General features: G+C 35.4%; 3 protein-coding genes across 4 annotated transcripts; 2 read left to right on the top strand and 1 right to left on the bottom strand.

Annotated features, from left to right (window-relative positions):
- Positions 1–26: 26 nt before the first annotated feature.
- Positions 27–1777, top strand: LOC113689081 (uncharacterized). Its single transcript, XM_027206912.2, has 2 exons — positions 27–1100; positions 1190–1777. Exons 1-2 carry the CDS (start codon positions 27–29, stop codon positions 1775–1777), a joined length of 1662 nt encoding a protein of 553 aa, XP_027062713.2.
- Positions 1778–10635: 8858 nt separating this feature from the next.
- On the bottom strand, positions 10636–11370 carry LOC140007163 (uncharacterized). Its single transcript, XM_072049848.1, has 2 exons — positions 11044–11370; positions 10636–10971 (listed from the first exon to the last, which is right to left on the bottom strand). Exons 1-2 carry the CDS (start codon positions 11368–11370, stop codon positions 10636–10638), a joined length of 663 nt encoding a protein of 220 aa, XP_071905949.1.
- Positions 11371–18242: 6872 nt separating this feature from the next.
- On the top strand, positions 18243–20864 carry LOC113688784 (phytoene synthase 2, chloroplastic). Of its 2 annotated transcripts, XM_027206580.2 has the most exons (5): positions 18243–18964; positions 19214–19264; positions 19348–19520; positions 19886–20121; positions 20429–20864. In XM_027206580.2, the coding sequence occupies exons 1-5, from the start codon at positions 18592–18594 to the stop codon at positions 20769–20771; spliced, it is 1176 nt and encodes a 391-aa protein (XP_027062381.1). In that variant the 5' UTR covers positions 18243–18591; the 3' UTR covers positions 20772–20864. The 2 variants fall into 2 exon arrangements, with proteins under 2 accessions (XP_027062381.1, XP_027062382.1); XM_027206581.2 differs by lacking the exon at positions 19214–19264 and having other exon boundaries at positions 18390–18964.
- The last annotated feature ends 588 nt before the right edge of the window (positions 20865–21452 follow it).

The following is a 21452-nucleotide window of genomic DNA, read 5'->3' as shown; positions in this document are numbered from 1 at the left end:
CTGCAAATAATCAACTAACTTCTCCAATGATTCAAAAAGATCTGGCACATGCTTGTGCCTCAGAGATCACAAGTGTTATAATCAATGATATTGGAGACAATTATTTTTCCCTAATAGTTGATGAGTCTCGAGACAGTTCAGTGAAAGAGCAAATGGGAGTTGTTTTGAGATATGTGAACAAAGAAAGGCGTGTGATTGAACGTTTCCTTGCAATTGTACATGTGTCTGACACCACATCTCTTTGTTTGAAAGATGCAATTGATTCTTTATTCGCGCAATACGGATTATCATTATCCAAATTGAGAGGTCAAGGATATGATGGAGCTTCAAATATGCGAGGTGAGTTCAATGGTTTGAAGGCCCTTATATTACAAGAAAATCCCTATGCGATGTATATTCACTGTTTTGCTCACCAACTCCAGTTAGTTATTGTTGCTGTTGCTAAGGGAAAGATCATTGTCAGTGAATTCTTTGTCTATGTCTCTATGATTGTCAATTTAACTGGAGCATCATGTAAAAGGAGAGATCAATTAAGACAAATAGAACATGATAAGATTGTTACACTTTTAGACAGTGGAGATATTATTAGTGGAAAAGGCAAAAATCAAGAAACTAGTTTAGCAAGACCAGGGGATACTCGTTGGGGATCACACTATCTAACATTACTTCGTCTATCCTCTATGTGGGCTTCGGTGATTGGAATATTGGGAAATATACAAGATGATGCCACCACTTCTGACAATAGAGGTATGGCCAGGGGTTTGATTGATAGAATGAATGATTATGAGTTTGTTTTTGCATTGCACCTGATGGAGTATTTATTGGGAATCACAAATGACTTGTCACTTGTTTTGCAACAAAGGGATCAAAATATTGTCCAAGCCATGAGTTTGATTGATACTATGAAATCTCAATTGCAAGACTTTAGGGAAGAGGGATGGCAAATAATTTTAGATGAAGTCAACAATTTTTGTGAGTTGAATATGATTCCCGTGATTGATATGGAAGACAGTATAGCAATCCGTGGCAATGCCAGGCGCAGTCGCAGAGGTCAAACCATCACTAATTTTCATCATTATCGCGTGGAAATTTTTTGTGAGGTATTATTTTTGAAATTATTATTTCATTACATTTGTTACTTGTTAGCAGATTTTCTTAGTTATTAATTTTATTATTGTTGTGATGTCAGGTTGTTGATTTAATTATACAAGAGATGAATAATCGTTTCTCGGAAGTTAGCACGGAATTGCTTAGTTGCATAGCATGTCTTGATCCAAAAAGTTCTTTCTCTCAATTCAATGTGCAGAAACTACTCCGTCTTGCTGATTTATATCCTGAAGACTTCTCAAGTAACGATTATTTATATCTTGAGTCTCAACTTCGAAATTATATTTATAATGTGCAACGCGATCCTCAATTTTCAGAAGTTGGAGATTTGGGAAGTCTTGCTCAACAAATGGCTAAAACTGGTAAAAATACAGTTTTTCCATTGGTTTATCGTCTGATCCAGTTGGCATTAGTTCTACCAGTTGCGACTGCTTCTGTTGAAAGAGTATTTTCTGCAATGAATATTGTCAAGATTGATTTGCGCAACAAAATGGGAGACGAGTGGATGAATGACTGTCTGGTTGTATACATCGAGAAGGATATTTTTGCAACAATTGAAAATGAGCAAATATTGCAGCGTTTTCAACGGATGAAGACTCGCAGAATGCAATTGCCTCCTCTTCGTTATTCGAGTGCAACAATTACCAATACTTCAAGTGTTAATCAATAACAAATTTTTGGGTATGTATAATTATATGTTTTTATTATTTTTATAATTATTGATTCTAAATTTTACTTATTAAATATATTTATTTCGTCACAAAAAAAAATTTTTAATACACTTCAGCCCCCCCAAAAATAAATTTCTGGCTCCGTCCCTATGTACAAATGCTATCTGGTGCCCTTGATCTAATCTAATTTTAAATGTTTTGGTACATATATATATATATATATATATGCATACATTCTTATAATACAACAATTGTTTCACATATTTCTAGAATTAATATATTTTTTAACTAAGAATATTTTGTATACTACGTATCCGAGTAAAATTATAATTCAAGGAATTAATCATCAGAAATTCATCATTTCATCTTTCTGTGACCACTTTCTTGAACATTGCCTGATTCTATGAGGCATATGCTAATGTATTACCATGCATGCAATATAAGACTGACTCTTCTGCGGAGAGATTTAGTTAGTTCTCAGGTTCTTTTGTTGTTTTTCTTGGAGAAATTTTGTGCCTTGGTTTGGACATGCTATATTAGCGCGAACACTTACCTTCTATGGATTATTGATGCGTTTCTATAGCATATTAAAAAGGATTGGGTTACTCCCCATTACTTTTTAAAAATTTATACATACGTTTACGTTTTGATGACTAAAATTGTTACGAAATCAAATTATTATATTTGTTCAGTAAGTACATCAACATACTTAATAATCAAATCTAACTTTTTGTACATATATTTCGATGGTCAAAATGGGTCAAAACCATGAGATTGGTAACAACAACTAATCGAATGGCACAAATTAGTCAATTCAGTTTCATTTTCTATGTATGATAGAATATTTAATGAAGAATACATGTATTTTGGTATAATATTGAAAATAATTTTGTTGTGGTGTAACGGAGGGAAGTCATATTCAAAATGTAGCTTGTAAAACTACAACGTGTGGCGGTTTAGTCAAAATTGAGACTGTCCTACCTTTAACTTCAACCTCATGCAGGATTTGGTCCTGTTCTGTCTTTAGCCAATGGGACTTGAGTAATAATCTGTCAGCCCAAAATGGTACACAAATTGTTGCAAGCACATTCCTACATTAGTCTAACCACCAGCTTTTGTCGTGCTCCTCTCTAGGACTGCATGCAATTCGAATCACTCGAGAGTAATTTGAATCAAAGTTCGACTTGAGATTAGTCAATATTGAATTTGAGTCGAGTTCAAACTAATTAAATCAAATTCGAGTTCAAAGATACTCTTGAAAAGGCATCAAAGCATTTTTCTCTCTTGTGGTTTTTCACTCTTATACAATTGTTGGTAAATTGCCTGTCACACAGAGGATAAGCATCATTTTTGTAAAAGAATAAAAGATATAACAGGATAATACTCAAGACCCATAATTCTGCGTTTCGAGTTCCCAATATTCATAAATGAAGTTGAGATCGGTGACTGAGTAATATTATTTTCATTTTCAGGTAATATTGTTATATTCATTTGATAAAATTTACTTACTAACTGAAGAAAATGCATATGCACATAGCGAATAAAGAAGAATGGCTGATTCGTCCCAACATAGGTTAACAACTAAAAACACTTTGAAGTTGTAGTTTGCATTATGAACTGCATAGCTTGGCCAAATGTAGAACTGTCAACGGGTTAGGCGAACTCGAGTTCAGCCTTAAAAATTTAGGGCCAAGTCTTTTATATTATTATACTGCATTGAACTTATGTTTAAACATGAGGCTCAATTAAATTGTGAGTCGTGTTTGGATCATATTAGGCTCAACTCAATAAAAACCTGTTTTGAATAAGTAAATAAAAAAATTATATATATATATATATATATATATATATATATATATATATATAATGATGTGTATAATCTAATATCTATACATACTACAACATACCTAATTTATTATTTATTAATTATTAAATGTGTATAAATAACAAATATGATATAATATGTATACCATTTATAAAGTCTGAGGAAGGGGTTTGGAGTTAACATTGGGTTAACATTTATCGTCATTTTATGAATTTTCTTTTATGCCCTTATAAAAATTACTTTTACTTTAACTACCTATAACTACGAATGATTATTTTTATTTTTAACTATTTAAGTTTATGTTTTCAGTATAACTACTCCTAAACATTACAATTACCAATATAAGATTATTTTATGAAAAAAATATTTAAAAGCTTAAATATTGCTTCAGTAGTAAAAATTTTATTTAAAATATATAACTATAAATATTATGTATTTTTTTATTGCACACACATTGGGTGTGAATTCAATTCTAGTACATATTATGTATAATTATGAGTTAACTGTGTATAAATTAGATCCGAAACTTTAATGTATCTGTGAGTTAAGTATGGGTCTCATATTATGAATTCAAAGCCTAAAATCTCTAAGCCAAAAATGTTACTATAATTGTGAGTCAAACTTGGGCTTACTAAGTGCCACTCACAAACCCCGATTGGCAGCCAAATCAACGTTGCACAACTTCTTTTTTTTTTTTATGATAGCGTTGCACAGCTTTTGAAGATTGTGCAAGACACTTTATTGATAGGGTAAAAAACCTGGATGACTCTTAAACTTTTTGTCTTGTTTAACTTTTAGCCCCTCAACAATTAAGTGAGGACTTTTACCCCTTTAACTTATAAAAGTGTACACATGTGACCCTTTTAGTCAGTTTAGCCAGTTTTTCAACCGGTAAACCCACAACAAGAGCTGCAACCACAAATGTGAAGGGTGTTTTTGTTCGCACAAACTTAGAAAAAGTGATCAAAAACTCCAACACATGTAATGGAAGAAACCCTACCTCCATATTATCATCTGCGAGTTGCAGAGACGAAGGAAAGGAAAAGCAGAAGATGTCTTAGTCAAGTGCAACGATGCACAGAGTTCGCAGCCCTCCCCTCTCCATATGCCAATGTGGGAAAGTAACAAAGATGATAACTTTGCGGATGGATCGAAATCCAGGAAGGAGGTATGCTGTTTGCTCTGTAAAAGTCGGTGGGTGTGGGTTTTGGGATTGGATCAATCAAGAGATGTGCCCGTTGGTCTGTGGAGTTGATACTAGGGCTTTTGAGGAGGATCAATGCAATGGAAAAGCAAAAAGATGAACTTGAAGATGCCACAAGAAAATTGCAGGCAAAAGCTGTGAAATTGAAGGCAAAATTGAGAGAATTAGAGCAGCAATTGCGGTGGCAAAAATGGGTCAGCAAGTTTCTTCTGAGGCTGCTTGCGGTTAGTTTGTTGAGTTTGCTATTGGTGGTAATAGTTTGGCAACACCGTAAAGGAGGTTATTTAGGGATGCTGCAAATTGGTCATGAATCCCGTAGAATGATGGAAATTGAAGGTGGCTTATGAAGGCTCTTTATTCATTGACTGGTAGTCAATGAATAAAGATTGAATGTGAAAAATCTATGGTACTTGTAGTAGTAGTAGGTATGGTAGGATAAAATGTGAGAAGTGGTTGTACTTTTGTTACTGAGCACTATAAGATTGGTTTGTTTGAATGAGCATTTAAATCAAAGTTTCATGCCTAAACATTTCATTTCATATATAATTGACTGAGATGAAGGATATTAGCAAAAAGAACATAATCGAATGCTACAGTTTAACAGAAACCAGTTGGGAAACATTGTCATAACATTGTATCCAAAATTTGGACATGATGGGAATCTTTGACATCCCAAAACAAAACAAAAAAACTACACAAAAAGGCTGTTCCAGGCTACATCCAATCAAAACATTTGGCAATTTATCTACATACACATTCAATTTTTGTTCTTGGTTTCAACAAAATAACAATCAGATTTGGAGGCTATCTTCCATTAGCATTAACTAGCTACTCCTTTGCCTTGATAATACCGTAATCAGCTACAGCATACTTAAATTGCGCACGTGACTCAAAGTTCATGCCAACCTCAAACTGAGGGTCCATTAGAAATTTCTCAAGCACAAAATCTTTATATCTCCCTCTAAAATCTTCATCTTCTTCCTCCTCCGATTCGCAATTGTCACTTGATAAATGATCAAGTATGAAGTCTTCCTTAGATGCATCAATTTCATCTTCAACAGGTGTGGATTGGCTCGGCACTTTAGATTTTCTTACCCTCACCTATTTTTTTTCATGGCTTTGATTGTTGTGATTCAAATGGCTGGTCAATCACCTAAGCCTGTGACTGCTGCCCCATCTCGGCATGTTTTGTCCCTTCTCCTTGCTCATTAAAGTCTAACTGCTGCTGCTCGTGAGTCTAATTTCCATTTGCAGTAGTATTTCCCTATTACTATTGAGCCCACTATCATCTAGCATGCTGTCGAGCAGCTGCTCATCACCACAGTATTCATTTGCTCTACTAAATCTGTCCTCTTCACAGTCTGACTCTGATTCTGGATCACTTTAAATGGAACCCTCTCCATTCTCACCAACACTAGCTGTTTCTTTGCTACTAATACCGGTATCAGGCCCTTTTGATCCATCGGCTTCTTCTGTGTCCATGAAGACAGCATTGCAACGCCTTGTTCTAGGGATCAATGCCAAAGAAGGCTCTCTGAACATGCAACCCTGCTAACCAAATCTTGTATGCTAACTCCATATTTCCTCTTTTCTATTGGTGGCCCTATATCTAACAGTCTTTTCAATTCATCAATTTCATTTGCTATCAAATGATGGTAATACACTTCCATCACCCTTAAACTTATATGCACATGACTATCAGTAGACAACTCTTGTAATCCGGTCAACATATCTTTATTCGACTCAAGGTAACAGTATAGTATGGATGCCCTTCTATGCCCTAGTTTTGCAACCATACTGTGAATCTCATTAATGAACATTCATTCAGCATCACAAATATCAATGTAATTTACATTCCCACCATCATAGCTTTCGTAAGTCCCCCCAACTAATTCTTTCCCCATGGTGTATTCTTATGGGAAATAATTCTGAATTTGTATCTGTACATAAATATTTACTTATCAATTTCATACCCAACTCAGAAAATGACAGATACATAATGAATATTTAATTACCTATTTCATCGATAGCAAGCAAATATTTCAGTATAAAAACCCTAATCGAATACTACTGTAGACACCAAAATTTTATCATTTTATTTTTTTAAAAATTTTATTTATTTTAATTTGTTTGTTTCATTTCTATTTCTTGAGAAAAATCGGAAAAAGAAAGAAAAGAAAAGGAAAAAAAAAAGAGAACAAAAATAAAATATAGTTTTGCAAAAAAAGCAGACCCATGCGCGCGTACGCAAGCGCGCTTGCCATTGCCATTTTCGTAGCCAAAAGACAAGAAACGCAAGGCATGAGTACAGCAAACTTGCAAATCCATTTCTCCTCCCATTTCCACTCATTTTTTCTTTCATTTTTTCCTCCATTTGATCACTCTAGTACATGGCCACCTGGCCCTAATCCAAAATATCAAGAATCTTCTGGAATCAGGCCAATCTAATGGCTCAAAGATTGCCAAGAAAGTGCAGCAAAATATGCACCATTGATCCTAGGTTTTGAGAGAGGTTTTGTTCCTATAAAAAGGCTCCAAATGCGGCCATTAAAGGAGGAGAGGTAGCGGACAAAGAAAAACAGAAAGAAAACAGAGTAAAAAGAAGAAGAAAAAAGTGTGGAAATTTTTTCTGGAAAAACTTGAGCCAGGGTTAAGCGGGAGGTCCTGTTCAGAGGCAATTTTTCTCCTTCGTCCTGACTTCTTTTGGATCGATTCTTGATTTCTGAATACTCTATAGATGTAGGAGAAGAACTTTTGTGTTGGAGATTTTCAGAGAAAACGTCTCTAAAGTCATCGAATCTGGGCTCGAAATCGCACCATTGTTACCTCTTGAAGCCAGTTTTTTCAGAAATCTTCAATTTTATCTTTCCGATCTTGGATCCCTTTTTCTTGAGGTTTACAGCTCTCATTCGACTTCTTGAAACATCATAGGTATCTGTTAAACTGTCTTCCTTCGTACAAGTTCGGATCTGTGACAGATTTCTCTCTTTTTTGCTCTCTGCATTTTCATTCCTCTTGTTGTGTTTTTTGTAAAATCTTGGTTGGGATTTTTTTAAGGGCAAAAAACCGCAGTGGTCCTCTAACTTTCAACATTGTGCACTTTTAGTCCTCCAACTAATAATTGTGCAAATGTAGTTCTCGAATTAATAAAATTGTATATTTCTAGTCCATCCGTCCAATTTGGCTATTAAGATGGATGGGAGAGACATCACGGACTACTCTCATAATATTTGTTGGGGGCAAAGTCGTCAGCACAACAGAGGGACTTACTTACCTTAAAAATCTCGTTCTTCTCCATTTTCACTCCAATTGACATCTGAAGCTTGTAGGACTGGTAGCAGTAGATTTTTGGTCTCAATTGAGCTGAAAATGAGAAGATTGAACACTCCAACTCTCCCCGTGTGCCCCTGCGATAAATCGACAAAGATGGTGACTTTGTGGACATCTTGGAATCCTGGCAAGATGTATGTAGTATGCGTAGATGGGGATTGTGACTTTTGGGATTGGATCGACGGGGAAATGTGTCGTCGGTCAATTGAGGTGATGCCCGGTCTTCTAAGAAGGGTGAATGCAACTGAGCAACAAAGGGATGAATTGCAAACTGTGCTGACCAAATTGGAGTCAAAAGCTGCAAAGTTGAAGGTGAAAGTGAAGGACATGGAACACGAATTGGCGAGCCAAAAGCATATTAGGAAGTGGCTTGTAAGACTACTGGTACTCTCTTGGGTTTTAATTTTATTAATGGTGGTTTGGCCTCGAGATGAAAGATGGACTTCTGGAATGTTGCAAATTGAAGAAGCTCTATGAAAATTGCGTAGCTGACCAAATTGTATCTATCAAGATGTTGATAGAGTAATCTGATTTTAAGATAGCTGTAAAAATTGTGTTGTAATCCTGCCATATTATATTGGCCTTTTGTAGGGTTAGCTAGGCTAACAAATATGCAGTTGAATTGTACTGTATGTTTTTGGAAGAATGGAAGTAATAGAACTTCATTTGATCTGAACTAGTGTTTTGTGCTTGGCAGGCTGGCAGCCACACATGAAGACGATATTAGAATGGGAAAAATTGAATGAATGCTAAAAATAATAGTAGAAACCAGAATAAAACAAAACAAAACAAAACAAAATGCCCTGTTATATTCATTCATTCATTTACTTGATACCATCCAACTGTGTGCTTAAAAATAATAGTAGAAACCAAAATAAAACAAAACAAAATGCCCTGTTATATTCATTCATTCATTTACTCGATACCATCCAACTGTGTGCTAAAAATAATAGTAAAAACTAGAATAAAACAAAACAAAACAAAATACCATGTTATATTCATTCATTAATTCACTTGATACCATCCAACATAGCAGTCAAAAGAGATACAATAGTCAAGCTTGACCATTTAACAATTAGTAGAAAAAAACAACTAATCCACTTATACACAAAAAGCTAAGCAGTTGGACAAAACCATTACTTGGTTAAAAGCTATCTATTACAAAAGACAAAAGATATTTCCCAGTCAAAAGAGATCCAACAATAAAGTACTATTGGTTTGCAAAACAGTGGGTGTTGTTGGATTAAGCTGCTGCATGTCTATCCTCTTGTACCTCCAGTTCCCCTTCCTCTTCCTCTACCAGCTTTTCCTCTGCTCCTGCCACTCCATTTTCCCTTCCAATTTCCAACAGTGAAGGGAGGTTGCTTGCCCAAATATGCGTAGTTCAGATTGATAAATCCTTTATCAACATCTGTTAAAGGCTGGTTTGTTGAATTTTTCTGCTTCTGCCTCTTAGGAGGTAGTTTGTGTTAAGGGAGTGCTACAAGAGGCCTGCTGTTCTTGAAGATTAGTACCATGGTGGAATGATGATTGGTGGTCTTGCTGATCCACTTGGTGTTGATGTGTCTCATTCTGATGCTCATGTTGGTGTTCAAATTCAAATGCCTCATGTTGGTGTTCAGATTCAAATGCCTCATGTTGGTGTTCATTCTGATGCTCATATGCCTCGTGAACTTGAGGAGATTGTCGCTACACATTTCTTTTTTTCTTCCTTTGTTGGTCTTTTCTAACCTGTTAATGACAACAAATAACAAAAAGTAAGATTTTAATCTGCCTTTTCATGTATACCACAATTTCTATACACTTACAGTCTGCCTTTTAGATGGCCTCGCAGAGGACTTTGGACTTTTAGGATTTTCTGCACCCTGTGGAGTATATACACCAATATCAGTACCCTCTTTGACTAGATTGGGCAAACCCTTCTTTGCAGCATGTAGCCGCATTGTGACCTGCCTTCCCACACTTTCTACAATGTATAACAATTCTCCTTCTCAGTTTTCTACCATGATTTTTTCCTTATGTGATGTCTCTCTTTCGAGCCTCTCTTGGCCTCCCAGGCTGAGTAACAATGAGTGGGGGTCCAATATAGGCATGGTGGATGGGGGCCATAGAATTTCACCACTAATTGGTTGGAGGACATTACAATATATCTTCAAAAATAGATTTGTACTATAGCAACTTTCAACTTCGTTATAAGGATTTTCATTATTCCTATGAATTGCTGCTATTGCATGACAGTAAGGAATTCCACTTACGGCCACAATTTGCACGTGCAATGCCCTATTTTAGGTCTACAGCATATTGGTCTCCTTTAGGGCCCTTCACTTGATAACCAACAGCAGCATTCCAAATAGGATTCTAGTGAGTTGAACGCTTCACCCTTTCATCAATAATTTCGGTGGGCAGTGGTCCAATAGGACCTTTACATTTCTCCATGGCTGCCTTTCTTTGTTGAATCCTATCCATAATATACTCTTTGATAGTCTCCAGTAGTGAAATTATAGGCTGATCTCTGGCTTCAAGATATGAGCATTGAAAGATTCACAAAGGTTATTGACCAGAGTATCACATTTGGTATGAGTTGGGAAAAATGCCTTGCACCAATGCCGAGGATGAGGTGCCTTTTTCACCCAGCTGTGTGCTTCCTTGTCATACGTCTCCAAGTTTGACATTGCCTCATTGAAGTGCTCAGGTGTAGTATAGCATGCAATATTCCAAAATCTCTCCTTCAACGCTTCTCTTGGATGCTTTTTTTTAAAATTTCTATATAAATGCTGCACACAATATCGGTGCTCATAGTTTGGAAGCACCTCAGCTAATGCTCTGTCCAGTCCCTGCAATATAAATAGAAAAGTAAACACCTAACTTGACGATAGAAACCAGATTACAATGATATAGTGCATAACCTTTTGTTGGTCAGAGATAAAAGTGTAGTGGTATTGGTTTTGTATATCCAAATCCACACTCAACAACTTCAGAAACCATGTCCATTGTTTCGTGGCTTCTTTCTCCACAACTGCCCATGCAATTGGCCGATAACCATTGTTAGGGTCCATTCCAAGAGCAGTAAGTAATTGTCCTGGATAAGTGCCTTTCAGATGGCATCCATCTAAGCCTATTATAGGCCTACAACCGTCCCTAAAGCCTTGCTTAAGTAGCCCAAGGCAGCAATATAGTCGCATGAATCTTGGATTACCTGTAGGCAGTCTAAATGGAGTAAACATGACCTCCATAGTACTTCCCTCATGTGTCTTCTTTATCTCATTGCAATATTCTCAAATCTTCTTGTATTGTGCCTCTGCAGACCTCTTAATAAGCTGTATAGCCTTGGCTCTTTCTTTTCTAGCCACCCATTTAGAATTCTCAACCTCATAATCTTCATGAATAGTTTGCCTAAGCTCCCTAACGGGCATCTTTGTGTTAGACCTGATTCTCTCCATATACCTATTAGATAGTCACGTAGAAGTCATGTTTTTATTCTTCCTAGCATGATTGCAATTCTCATGCACATCATGCATTGTCTTTACCATCAAATCTGATGTACCAAGTACCCTCTCTATTGATGCAAAGACAAACTAAGGACACGGGTCTCTACAAACAACCCTCACCTTTTTGGTATCATTTTTACATGTCTAGACTGGTTTACCTTTTTTGATATCATGTTCGGTCACTGCTGCCTTGAATTGTTGCCTTGACTCAAATTTCATCCCCAATTCAAACTTGGGGTCTATCATGAATTTATCCCATACAAATCTCTTGTATCTCCCTTCGAACTGGTTCTCATCTTCTTCTGATAAATTGTAATCACTGCTTAAGTGATCCGGTACATAGTCTTCATCCAATGCATTTGTCTGCCTCTCAGGACCTTCATCTATAGGTTTCTCTCTTCTTCTCCTCACTTGTTTCTTCCCCTTTTTTGGCTGCTGTGGTTGCTGATTGTTGGTTTTCTGCTAACTGAGGGCTGTTGGGGTTATTGCTCAGCTTCTACTTGGTTTTTAGACTGCCGATGCTTGTTTCTAGCCTGCAAAGACCTCTCAGATGTATCATGCTGCTGTTCACCTTTTGTATCCAGTTGCTGCTGGTCTCCTTCTCTAATGAGGTTATAGAGAAGCTGTTCATCTCCACAATAATCATTATCCCAAGGAAACCTCTCTACTTCAGCATCTGATTCAGATGCAACTTCACCATCATGTGTAGTTCCAGGCCCCTCATGTGTAGTGCCCTATTCATTCCTTGGATTTTCAACAGTTGGTCCATTGTCCCTTAATGGTTCTGCCGAAGTCTGCCTAGCGTCATTGTCAACTGTTTGCCAAGTTGACTATGATGCCCCACCTCCACTACGTACCATTTGTAAACAAGGTTCCGCAACCACCCGACCTTCATCATCTAGTTCTTCGATTACCACACCACATTTTTTCTGCTCTACTGAATTACCCCTACCAGTAGCCTTCATCAAAACTTGATCAATTTTTTCAATTGTTAAGTGGTTACAGTAAACCTCCATCACTTTATATTCATAAGCCAAGGTGAAAAATTTGTTTACATCCGCATCTGTACACAATTCCCTTAACCCACTATTAAGATCTTTAGTTGGTTCAAGGTCGTAATACATTATGGTTTCCTAAATATGACCTAGCTCCTCTACCATTTGATTCAGTTCATGAATTGACATCCGTTCACAATCACATAAGTGTACATCGTCCACATCACCACCAACATAACTTATGTAACTTTCCCAACGAATCTTTCCCCTGTGATGCATTCTTATAGTAAACCATTCAGATACTGCATCTACATTAACAATTACGAGTAATCATTAATTTGGTAACTCATTAATTTTGTATATAAAAGACCTTAATCCCAAACTTAGGTCAATAGGCACTAATATATACTAAATTAATCAACATTAGAAATTAAATAATTTGGCTAGCTCAACAAGACAAAGTAGTGATGGCCCAGTAATTTAAAAACTATGCTTCAGGACCACTGGTGCTTATTTATAGACAGAGACAGTGAACCCAAATATGGGACCACTTTCCTCCCATATTTGAGACAAAACACCCTCACATTCAACCCCACAACCAAAATAAAACTTTCTATGTACTTCGCAATCACTATAACACAAATAACCATCAATTGTTGCTCATTTTTGCAGAACTTTGTATAGTTTAAGTGCACATACCATATACTAATTGGGGGTCGAAGTAGACACCCCTTCTTCTAATTTTCCATTCCACCATTCCTCTGGGCAGACTTCAAACCCGATCGTCTTTTTCTGCAAATCTCGTCACTGCAAGGCGTAATTTAGGGTTAATTGGAGAAGAAGGAGTTCCACAAACAGTCCAAACTTCGAAGTTTTCGAGGGACTTTGTTGTTTTGTGCTGACGACTTTGCCCCCAACAAATGTTATGAGAGTAGTCCGTGATGTCTCTCCTGTCCATCTTAACAGCCAAATTGGACTGATGAACTAGAAATATACAATTTTATTAATTCAAGGACTACATTTGCGCAATTATTAGTTGGAGGACTAAAAGTGCGCAAAGTTGAAAGTTAGAGAACCACCGCTGTTTTTTGCGCTTTTTTTTATCATGTTTGCATGTAATTAAAGATGATATGCAAATGATGAGTTTTTGCTTGAGTTACCGGGCCATAGGATCTTGTTTTGGTCCAAATGATTAATGGTTTGTTGCTAGCATCCATTTTGACATGAAAACCCAAAAAAGTTGCGGAAGGAAGAAAGCTTCTTAGTACTAGGCTGCATTTTTTTAAATTATAGTTTTGCCCCTTGACTTTCATCTAATTCCACTATAGCCCAAAAACTTGGAAAAATAAATCAATTTTGCCCCTTTTTAAGTTTAATCCTATTTTTCATATTTTAGCATGTTTTTTTCAGCAAATGATTCATGGAATTTAGAGTATAATTAGACTTTAATCATTTTTAGTTGACTTTTTAATTTGTTGGGATTGGTGAATTAAAGGAGAATTGGATTTGGTGGAAGCGGGTTTTAGTTATTCTTGATTGGGATTGACTTAAGCTTAGAGGCTAAAGCCCATGAATTTTCCGGTTGGGCTTGAGTGATAAAAGTAAAGGCTGGCTTGTGTTATTGCTTTTGAACTTTTGGTTGGGCTAAGCGGTTTCTGGCCTAGGAAAATAAAAGAATGGTCCAAATGGCCTTCTATTTCAAGAAGTCTGATACAAAATTTGCATTCGAGCCCCTATACTTTTAAGTAATTTTACTACAACCCTAAAAACTTTTGTTATCTTTCAATTAGGTCCCTAATTTAATTTCAATTTGGTCCCAAACTTTATTTTTCTTTGATGTTGACCCCTAATTTTGTAATAATTACAATTTTATCCCAAAAACTTTTTAATTTTTGCAATTAAATCCCTAATAGTTTTGATTTCTTAAATATAAGTTGCTTTTCTTCTTTAATTGTTAATTATACGTCATTTAAGTGCTTTAATTGGTAGATTTCATGATTATTTCCATTTCTTTCTAATTAAATTGGTGTCTTGATCATTTTATTGATTTTGGAGTATAAGTAGGGCAAATTTCACCCCATTTAACCACAACTTCAAGGGAGGTAACATTCTTTTATTATTTTACATCCTCTTATGTGCTCTAATGTGTTTTTTATGTGTAATTGCAGGTTTTGAGTGCCTTTTCTTTTAATTATTCATTTATTTTTTTTATCATTATTTGAGAGGCATTAAAATGCCAAATTGTAATAGATAGGTTTCAAAACATGTAATTAGCTAGCCTTTGTAATAAATAGGTTTTAATTTTTGCCAAAAATATAATTAGTTAGATAAATGTAATAGTTAGGTTATTATTATTTTAATTTCCCCCTTAGATTGTAGTTAGGGCCCCAAATGTAATAATTAGACTTTTATTTGCGTTTATTTGCTTGTGTGCTTATATATTGATTCGTTTTCTTTAGGGCCTTTGCATCTAGATATTATGCTTATGTGCTATGTGCACTATGTACTTTATGTGTTTACTTGTTTTAATTATGTTTTATATGATTTATTTAGTTATAATAAATGCATGATGTCACCACACTAGTCCAACACTAGTTGTGGCCTTTCTCCCGATTTGTCACTGGTCCAACACTAGTGAAGAGTTATAGAAATGGGTTAGTTCAATACTAGATCCTTAAGACCGTTTTCGCGCTAGATTCACATTCCTTGCATAACATCCATCGCATTTCACGCATATTTTTCATTTTTAGGATATTTTCTCATCTTGCATGATATTTCCTCTATATATAATCTCCCTTATCTCTATGTGTGTGAAACATGACATTCAGACTTGCATTTCATTTAGAAAATTAGAAGTAGGTTAGTTCATTTGCTTGATTAGATTAGAAGGGTTACCCTTCAAATATAGGAAATGAACGAGTATGGCTTCTTAATCTTAGCACGCTCTCATTTCCCTCCATATGAAGGAAAATTTGAGTTACAAATTTTAGTTCCCCGTACCTGTTATATTGCATTCCTCTCCTTTAGGTCAAGTATGTTTATATATTATTATTCTTTTTTTTTCTTCGAGTCTCATCATTGCACATTCGTGACATCTTCTAAGAATCATTTTGGGCGTTACAATTAATGTGATTTGCACTAATTAAATTTTGAAAAGATATTTTGACCCTCTCGATATTCATTAGGTCTAAAATTGCATCCATATGGAAACACCCTAATATGATAAGTTTTATAAGTTAAACTAAGAAAATTTTCAACTAAATCTCGCAACCAATTTTGGTTAGGTTGAAAAGGTGTCTTAGGTTTGATTCTATCAAATTTTTGTCTTCTCTTTTTTCAACCGTGACTCTTAAACTCTTTTATCTTGTTTTCAAAGATCTGGAGTCGTCTAAGAAGGGTTTTATCTATTTTTAGGTGACTTGGTACAGCTAAACTCGATACCAAGTGGCGACTCCTATTTTTTTAAAAAAATCCTTTTTAAACTATTATTTTGGGCCAAAATCGTCGCACTTTTTTAAGTCCCATTTTAGACCATTTTTCTTTGTTTATTCTCTAAAATAAAAAACTCATTTTTCACTCGTCATTTTTAAATGCACGCCCACTGGTTTTGTCCAATGACACATAAATCATGACTCATATTTTTCGTTTTTTTTTTTTAAAAATGATATGCATTTGATTGTCAGAAAGTGGCAATAATGATGATCCTAATGGTTAACATGATGTAATTAAATAAGAGGTTGGAGTGTTGGGACCTTCACTAATGCTATGCCCTTAGACTCACTACTCAATGGCAACGAAGGGGTGTACTTTACATTACATCTGTTGGCTAGAATTAGAAGCAAAATATCAAACTAGAGACTGGTAATTTATTAAATGCACTTGTCACACTATTGAAATCTTGAAAGTTGCACCTACTCGTTCCTAACATTATTGATAAGATTCATTGAAGGTGGAAAGAAAGAACAAATATATGTTAGCCTGAGGATTCGGTGCAAATGGGAAAGCTTGTTTCCCGATGTTTGCCTACAAAATGTACAGTAGCTGACATGCATGGAATAGCTTTTACTAGCTGATATGTAGTTATAGATTCATTGAATGAAGGGAAGGTTGGATCGAGTAATAAAGTGGAAGAAATTATGAGTTTGAGATTCTGATTTTAGACATTTTATTTTAAAAAAATTATTGAATGAGTTTGGCATCTTTTTTGTGTTTTTATTTTTTTTTTACCTTGTTTATGTCCTATTCATGTGTTAGATTGAATAATAAAGTAAAAAAAATTGTAAATAAAAAAATTTTAATTCAAAATCTTTCATTTAAAAAAAAAAGTCATTGAACGAGTTTGACATCCCGTTTGTGTTTCTATTTTCTTTTTTTTTTTTCACATCCTACTCACATAAGTAGACGACAAACACCATGTGATGGATTGCATCTCTATAATCCAAACCAGATTCGTGGTCAAACTTGTGGTTACCCTATATAGAATGTGCTAGCCTAATTTTCGGGTGTGAGATGACTCACAGCTGAACCAGAAAGAAAATCAAATAGTACATGGTTTAATGGTTTTCAAAGATTGTTTGAGAATTTTCATGTCCCAATTATTCGTCGGTTATAAAAATCTAAGACCACGTCAGCTTACACTACAATTGACATAATAAATTTTATATGATTGTCTAATTGTTCTAATTGTTGGCATATTAAATCATGTCTAAAAAATAGAAATTTCTATGTTATTGTTTAGTAGAAGTATTTTAGTCAATTCAAGTTTTTAATAATTTATTGAACTCAAATTATAGTAGTTTTATTATTTAAGAATTAATATTTTATTGAGTAATTCTATTTTTAATTTTCTTTTCTGGGTTAAGCTACAAATGTACACTGCACCACTAGTATGCTTCAATTCACACAATTAAGGTAGATTAAGATGCAGCATGTTTAGGCGAATCATACCATATTTGCTGCACATGTTAGTTACGTATTCCGGATTTGGAGCAGCACATAGACTAGAATAATCCTTATTTTATCCTTGATCACACATAATTTTGACGAGAATTAATAATTAAATATGGGATAAATTATACATATAACCCCCCCATGGTTTCAACAAATCCACATGACACCTCTAATATTTTGAAATGTCCACATAACCCCATTGTAGTTCAATGTAAAGTAAAAATTTGATGAAAAATAGTACACGAGACATCGTTAATTGAAATGCCAATATCACTCTTACTTAACATTAAATCAAATAGTGGTTTAACAATCATACATAATACCATAGAGGAAACACAAGTGGATAACGCGGATAATCATGTACAATTCATTTGGGGGAGGGGGGTAGGGGAGGTTATATGCATATTATGAGTCCATGACACGCATTTTTGTAGGTGTCTAGTTAAATCACCACAAAACTATCATGCTTCCAGTCCATTTTCAGTCTTACATACAAGCATTGGGGGTCATGTGGGTATTTTAGAGCCTTAATGTGATCATGTGACAATATGCAAAACTATAAGGAGCTATGTGTAATTTACCCTTAAATTTACGTATTTACTATCTACACAAACAGTTTATGCAACTCCAAAATTTTATATCGTTGATCTCTCTCCATAACCAAAGAGAGTGATGGCACATTGTGGCATCTGCCTTGTGTTTGTATAAGAAACTGCCAAAGGAAAATAGGAGAAGCTGACCATATTGCTCAAGTTGTCCGCCCTAGCCAAAAGGATCCTTAACAGAATCTTAAAAAGATCCTATTAACAGATGTTACATACATAAGAAGTTGGATATATGAAGAAGATCTCTTTAATTTACCTGGCTAAAACTCTATTGCCGTTATATTGTATGTATATGGTTACAGGTATATATCTTCGTTCCGCCTATGATGCAGACAATAAATTACTCAATACAGTTAAGATTGGCTGCTATAAATTAGTGACAGAAGCCACGGTTTGCTCTCTGCAATTTAGGAAAGATGTCATGTAGAAATATAAGTATGGCTTGTCCAAGGGAGAAGTCAAGGTCTCCATTTTCTTTCATCGCTCGAAATAGGAATAGCCAAAGTAACTCCAGAATATGTTTTGAGCTGAAGTTTTCATCGGCTGGAATGGTGCCTGCAGCAGTAACAACTGATGTTGCTAGTCCATCAAGAACAACATCAGAGGAGAAAGTGTATGATGTAGTTTTGAAGCAAGCAGCTCTTGTGAAACAAAAGAAGACAGGTAGAAGTATACATGAAAAGAAATTACTGGAGCAAAGAACTGGTAACATAAGCTGGGATTTGCTGAACAAGGCCTATGATCGATGTGGTGAGATCTGTGCTGAGTTTGCAAAAACATTTTACTTAGGTACGTCCTTGTTCTTCTTGCACGTTCTTTACTTGATCATCTCATTTTTTCGCCTTCTACTCAGTCTTGGTGAACTAGCTACTGATCGATTAAGCAAGCAAACAAACAAATCAGGGCTGACAAACCAAGGTTTCATGATTATGCTAACTATAAAAAACCATGAAAGTAACCATTTCAGAAATTTCCAAAAATCCAATGTTCTGAGACCATATCACGAAACATACTTGACCTTTTCCAGTACTAATTCAGGAACATTATTGATGACACCAGAGAGAAAAAGAGCTATATGGGCTATCTATGGTATGCCTGTTGATTCTTTTGAAGCTTAATTCTTGATATCTGATTGTTTGAGTAATGATGCAATGAATGACTCTTCGCTCTAGCGTGGTGCCGAAGAACTGATGAACTTGTAGACGGACCTATTGCTTCTCATCTTACACCAAGGGCTCTTGATAGATGGGAGGAAAGGCTAGCCGGCCTGTTTGAAGGCCATCCATATGATATGTTTGATGCTGCTTTATCTGATACTGTATCCAAATTTCCGGTTGATATACAGGTAAAGTATCAGACAACAAAAATTTAGTACAATCACCTTTTGTTCTCAAGCTACAATATTCTAGTGTTGCAATCTTCATGTTGATAGTCAAACCAAATAGACATGCTTAAATAGAATGAAGAGATTCTTAGCTGAACCTGACTTACCTACCATTAACTCTTTGTACTCCTCTGGAATTTAACATAAAGTTCATGTTCTAGAACAGATGCAGTCTCAACTAGACTCGGTCTATCTCTAGATCTTCTTGACTAAATTGGTTATAAACAGCTCATTTTGTTTGATTTTTATTTAACTTATATTTGTCATATCAGCTCATAGTACATCATTAGCCCTTAAGGTGACGTTGGTGTCTAATATTTTGACAGCCTTTCAAGCACATGATTCAAGGAATGAGGGTGGACTTAAAAAAATCACGGTACAAGAATTTTGATGAGCTTTACCTCTATTGCTATTATGTTGCTGGAACAGTAGGGTTAATGACTGTTCCTGTGATGGGGATTGCGCCAGAATCAAAGTCCTCAGCAGAAAGTGTCTATAATGCTGCATTAGCCCTTGGGATCGCTAATCAGCTTACTAACATCCTAAGGGATGTTGGTGAAGAGTAAGACCTCTTGAAACTCTAAATTAATGCTAAAAATTAACTAAACTAAACCTTGAAAGATCGCAAATAATGAATAATTTTCACAGGATGCCCCATGCATGTAGAAATGCTAATGCAACCCTGTTCAAACATAACAATTTAGCTGACACTTTTTATTAATCTGCATTTCATCACTAAAATCTACATAGTTTCCACTACAATTACACAGTAATTTATCTCTTTTTTTTCCCATTTTATCACCCTAGTATAGTATGGAGGAAACTGATCGAAGTAATTTTTCCATTTCACTGTAAATATTTCAAAATAGCGCGAGGAGAGGAAGAATATACCTTCCACAGGATGAACTCGGGCAAGCTGGTCTATCAGATGATGATATATTTCGTGGCAAAGTAACAGAAAAGTGGAGAAACTTTATAAGTGGACAGATAAAAAGAGCAAGGATGTTGTTTGATGAGGCTGAGAGGGGCATAGCAGAGCTGAATTCAGCTAGCAGATGGCCTGTCTGGGCATCTTTACTAATATATCGTCAAATCTTGGACGTCATTGAAGCTAATGATTATGACAACTTCAGAAAGCGTGCTTTTGTTGGAAGAGCAAAGAAACTAGTCTTCCTTTCAGTGGCTTTTGGCAAAGCTGTTGCTGCTAAATGATGTTGCTCCAATTTTAGCAGAGTTCATGCTAACATGAATTCAAATAATACTAAGAGCAGACTTTTGGGGTTAATACAAGGACTTGCTTTGCAATCTTCTGTTGTATTCTTGTTAGTTGTTTCTACACTACATATATTTGCATATGTTTATTGCAAAATAGTAACAGCAAAAGACTCTAAAAAGCATGAATTAGAGATCAAGAGTCTAGTGGCTAGGAGAGGGTTTTTAGAATGCTTCTCACTGTTAGGTTCAGAGTTCAAATCTTGTGCCTCATAGTTAAGGATAGAAAAGATGTGGGGAGGGGTAGGAGGATAAAAAGAGAGAAAGAGGTTAAGATTAATTATCAACAAATAACATCGCCACAGTCAAAACTTTAATGCAACCGGTTTTGGTATTTATTGTTAAAATTACCTTTCCAATCGGCCTTGGAGGGGGTAGTTTTCGAAATTTTGGTTTGACATTTAGATTTTGTTTGTGGCAATATCACTGGCCAAAAAATTAGTTTGTAGCTCTTTGTTGAGCATATAGTTTGAGCTACATTTTGAAATATTTGCAGTTTAGCAACGTGAAATACCTCTCTCTTCCTATTAATTAGCGTAGTTTTGACAGTCAAATAAGTTGATCATCGGATTTTTTTTCTCTATTTTACTATTTCATATTTTGAGAGTCATTTTTTATTTT

Source organism: Coffea arabica, chromosome 5c (genome assembly GCF_036785885.1).
Source record: "Coffea arabica cultivar ET-39 chromosome 5c, Coffea Arabica ET-39 HiFi, whole genome shotgun sequence".
NCBI classification, from domain to species: Eukaryota; Viridiplantae; Streptophyta; class Magnoliopsida; order Gentianales; family Rubiaceae; genus Coffea; species Coffea arabica.
Note: the sequence above shows the minus strand (reverse complement) of the source record. Positions and strands in the feature narration are given on the sequence as shown.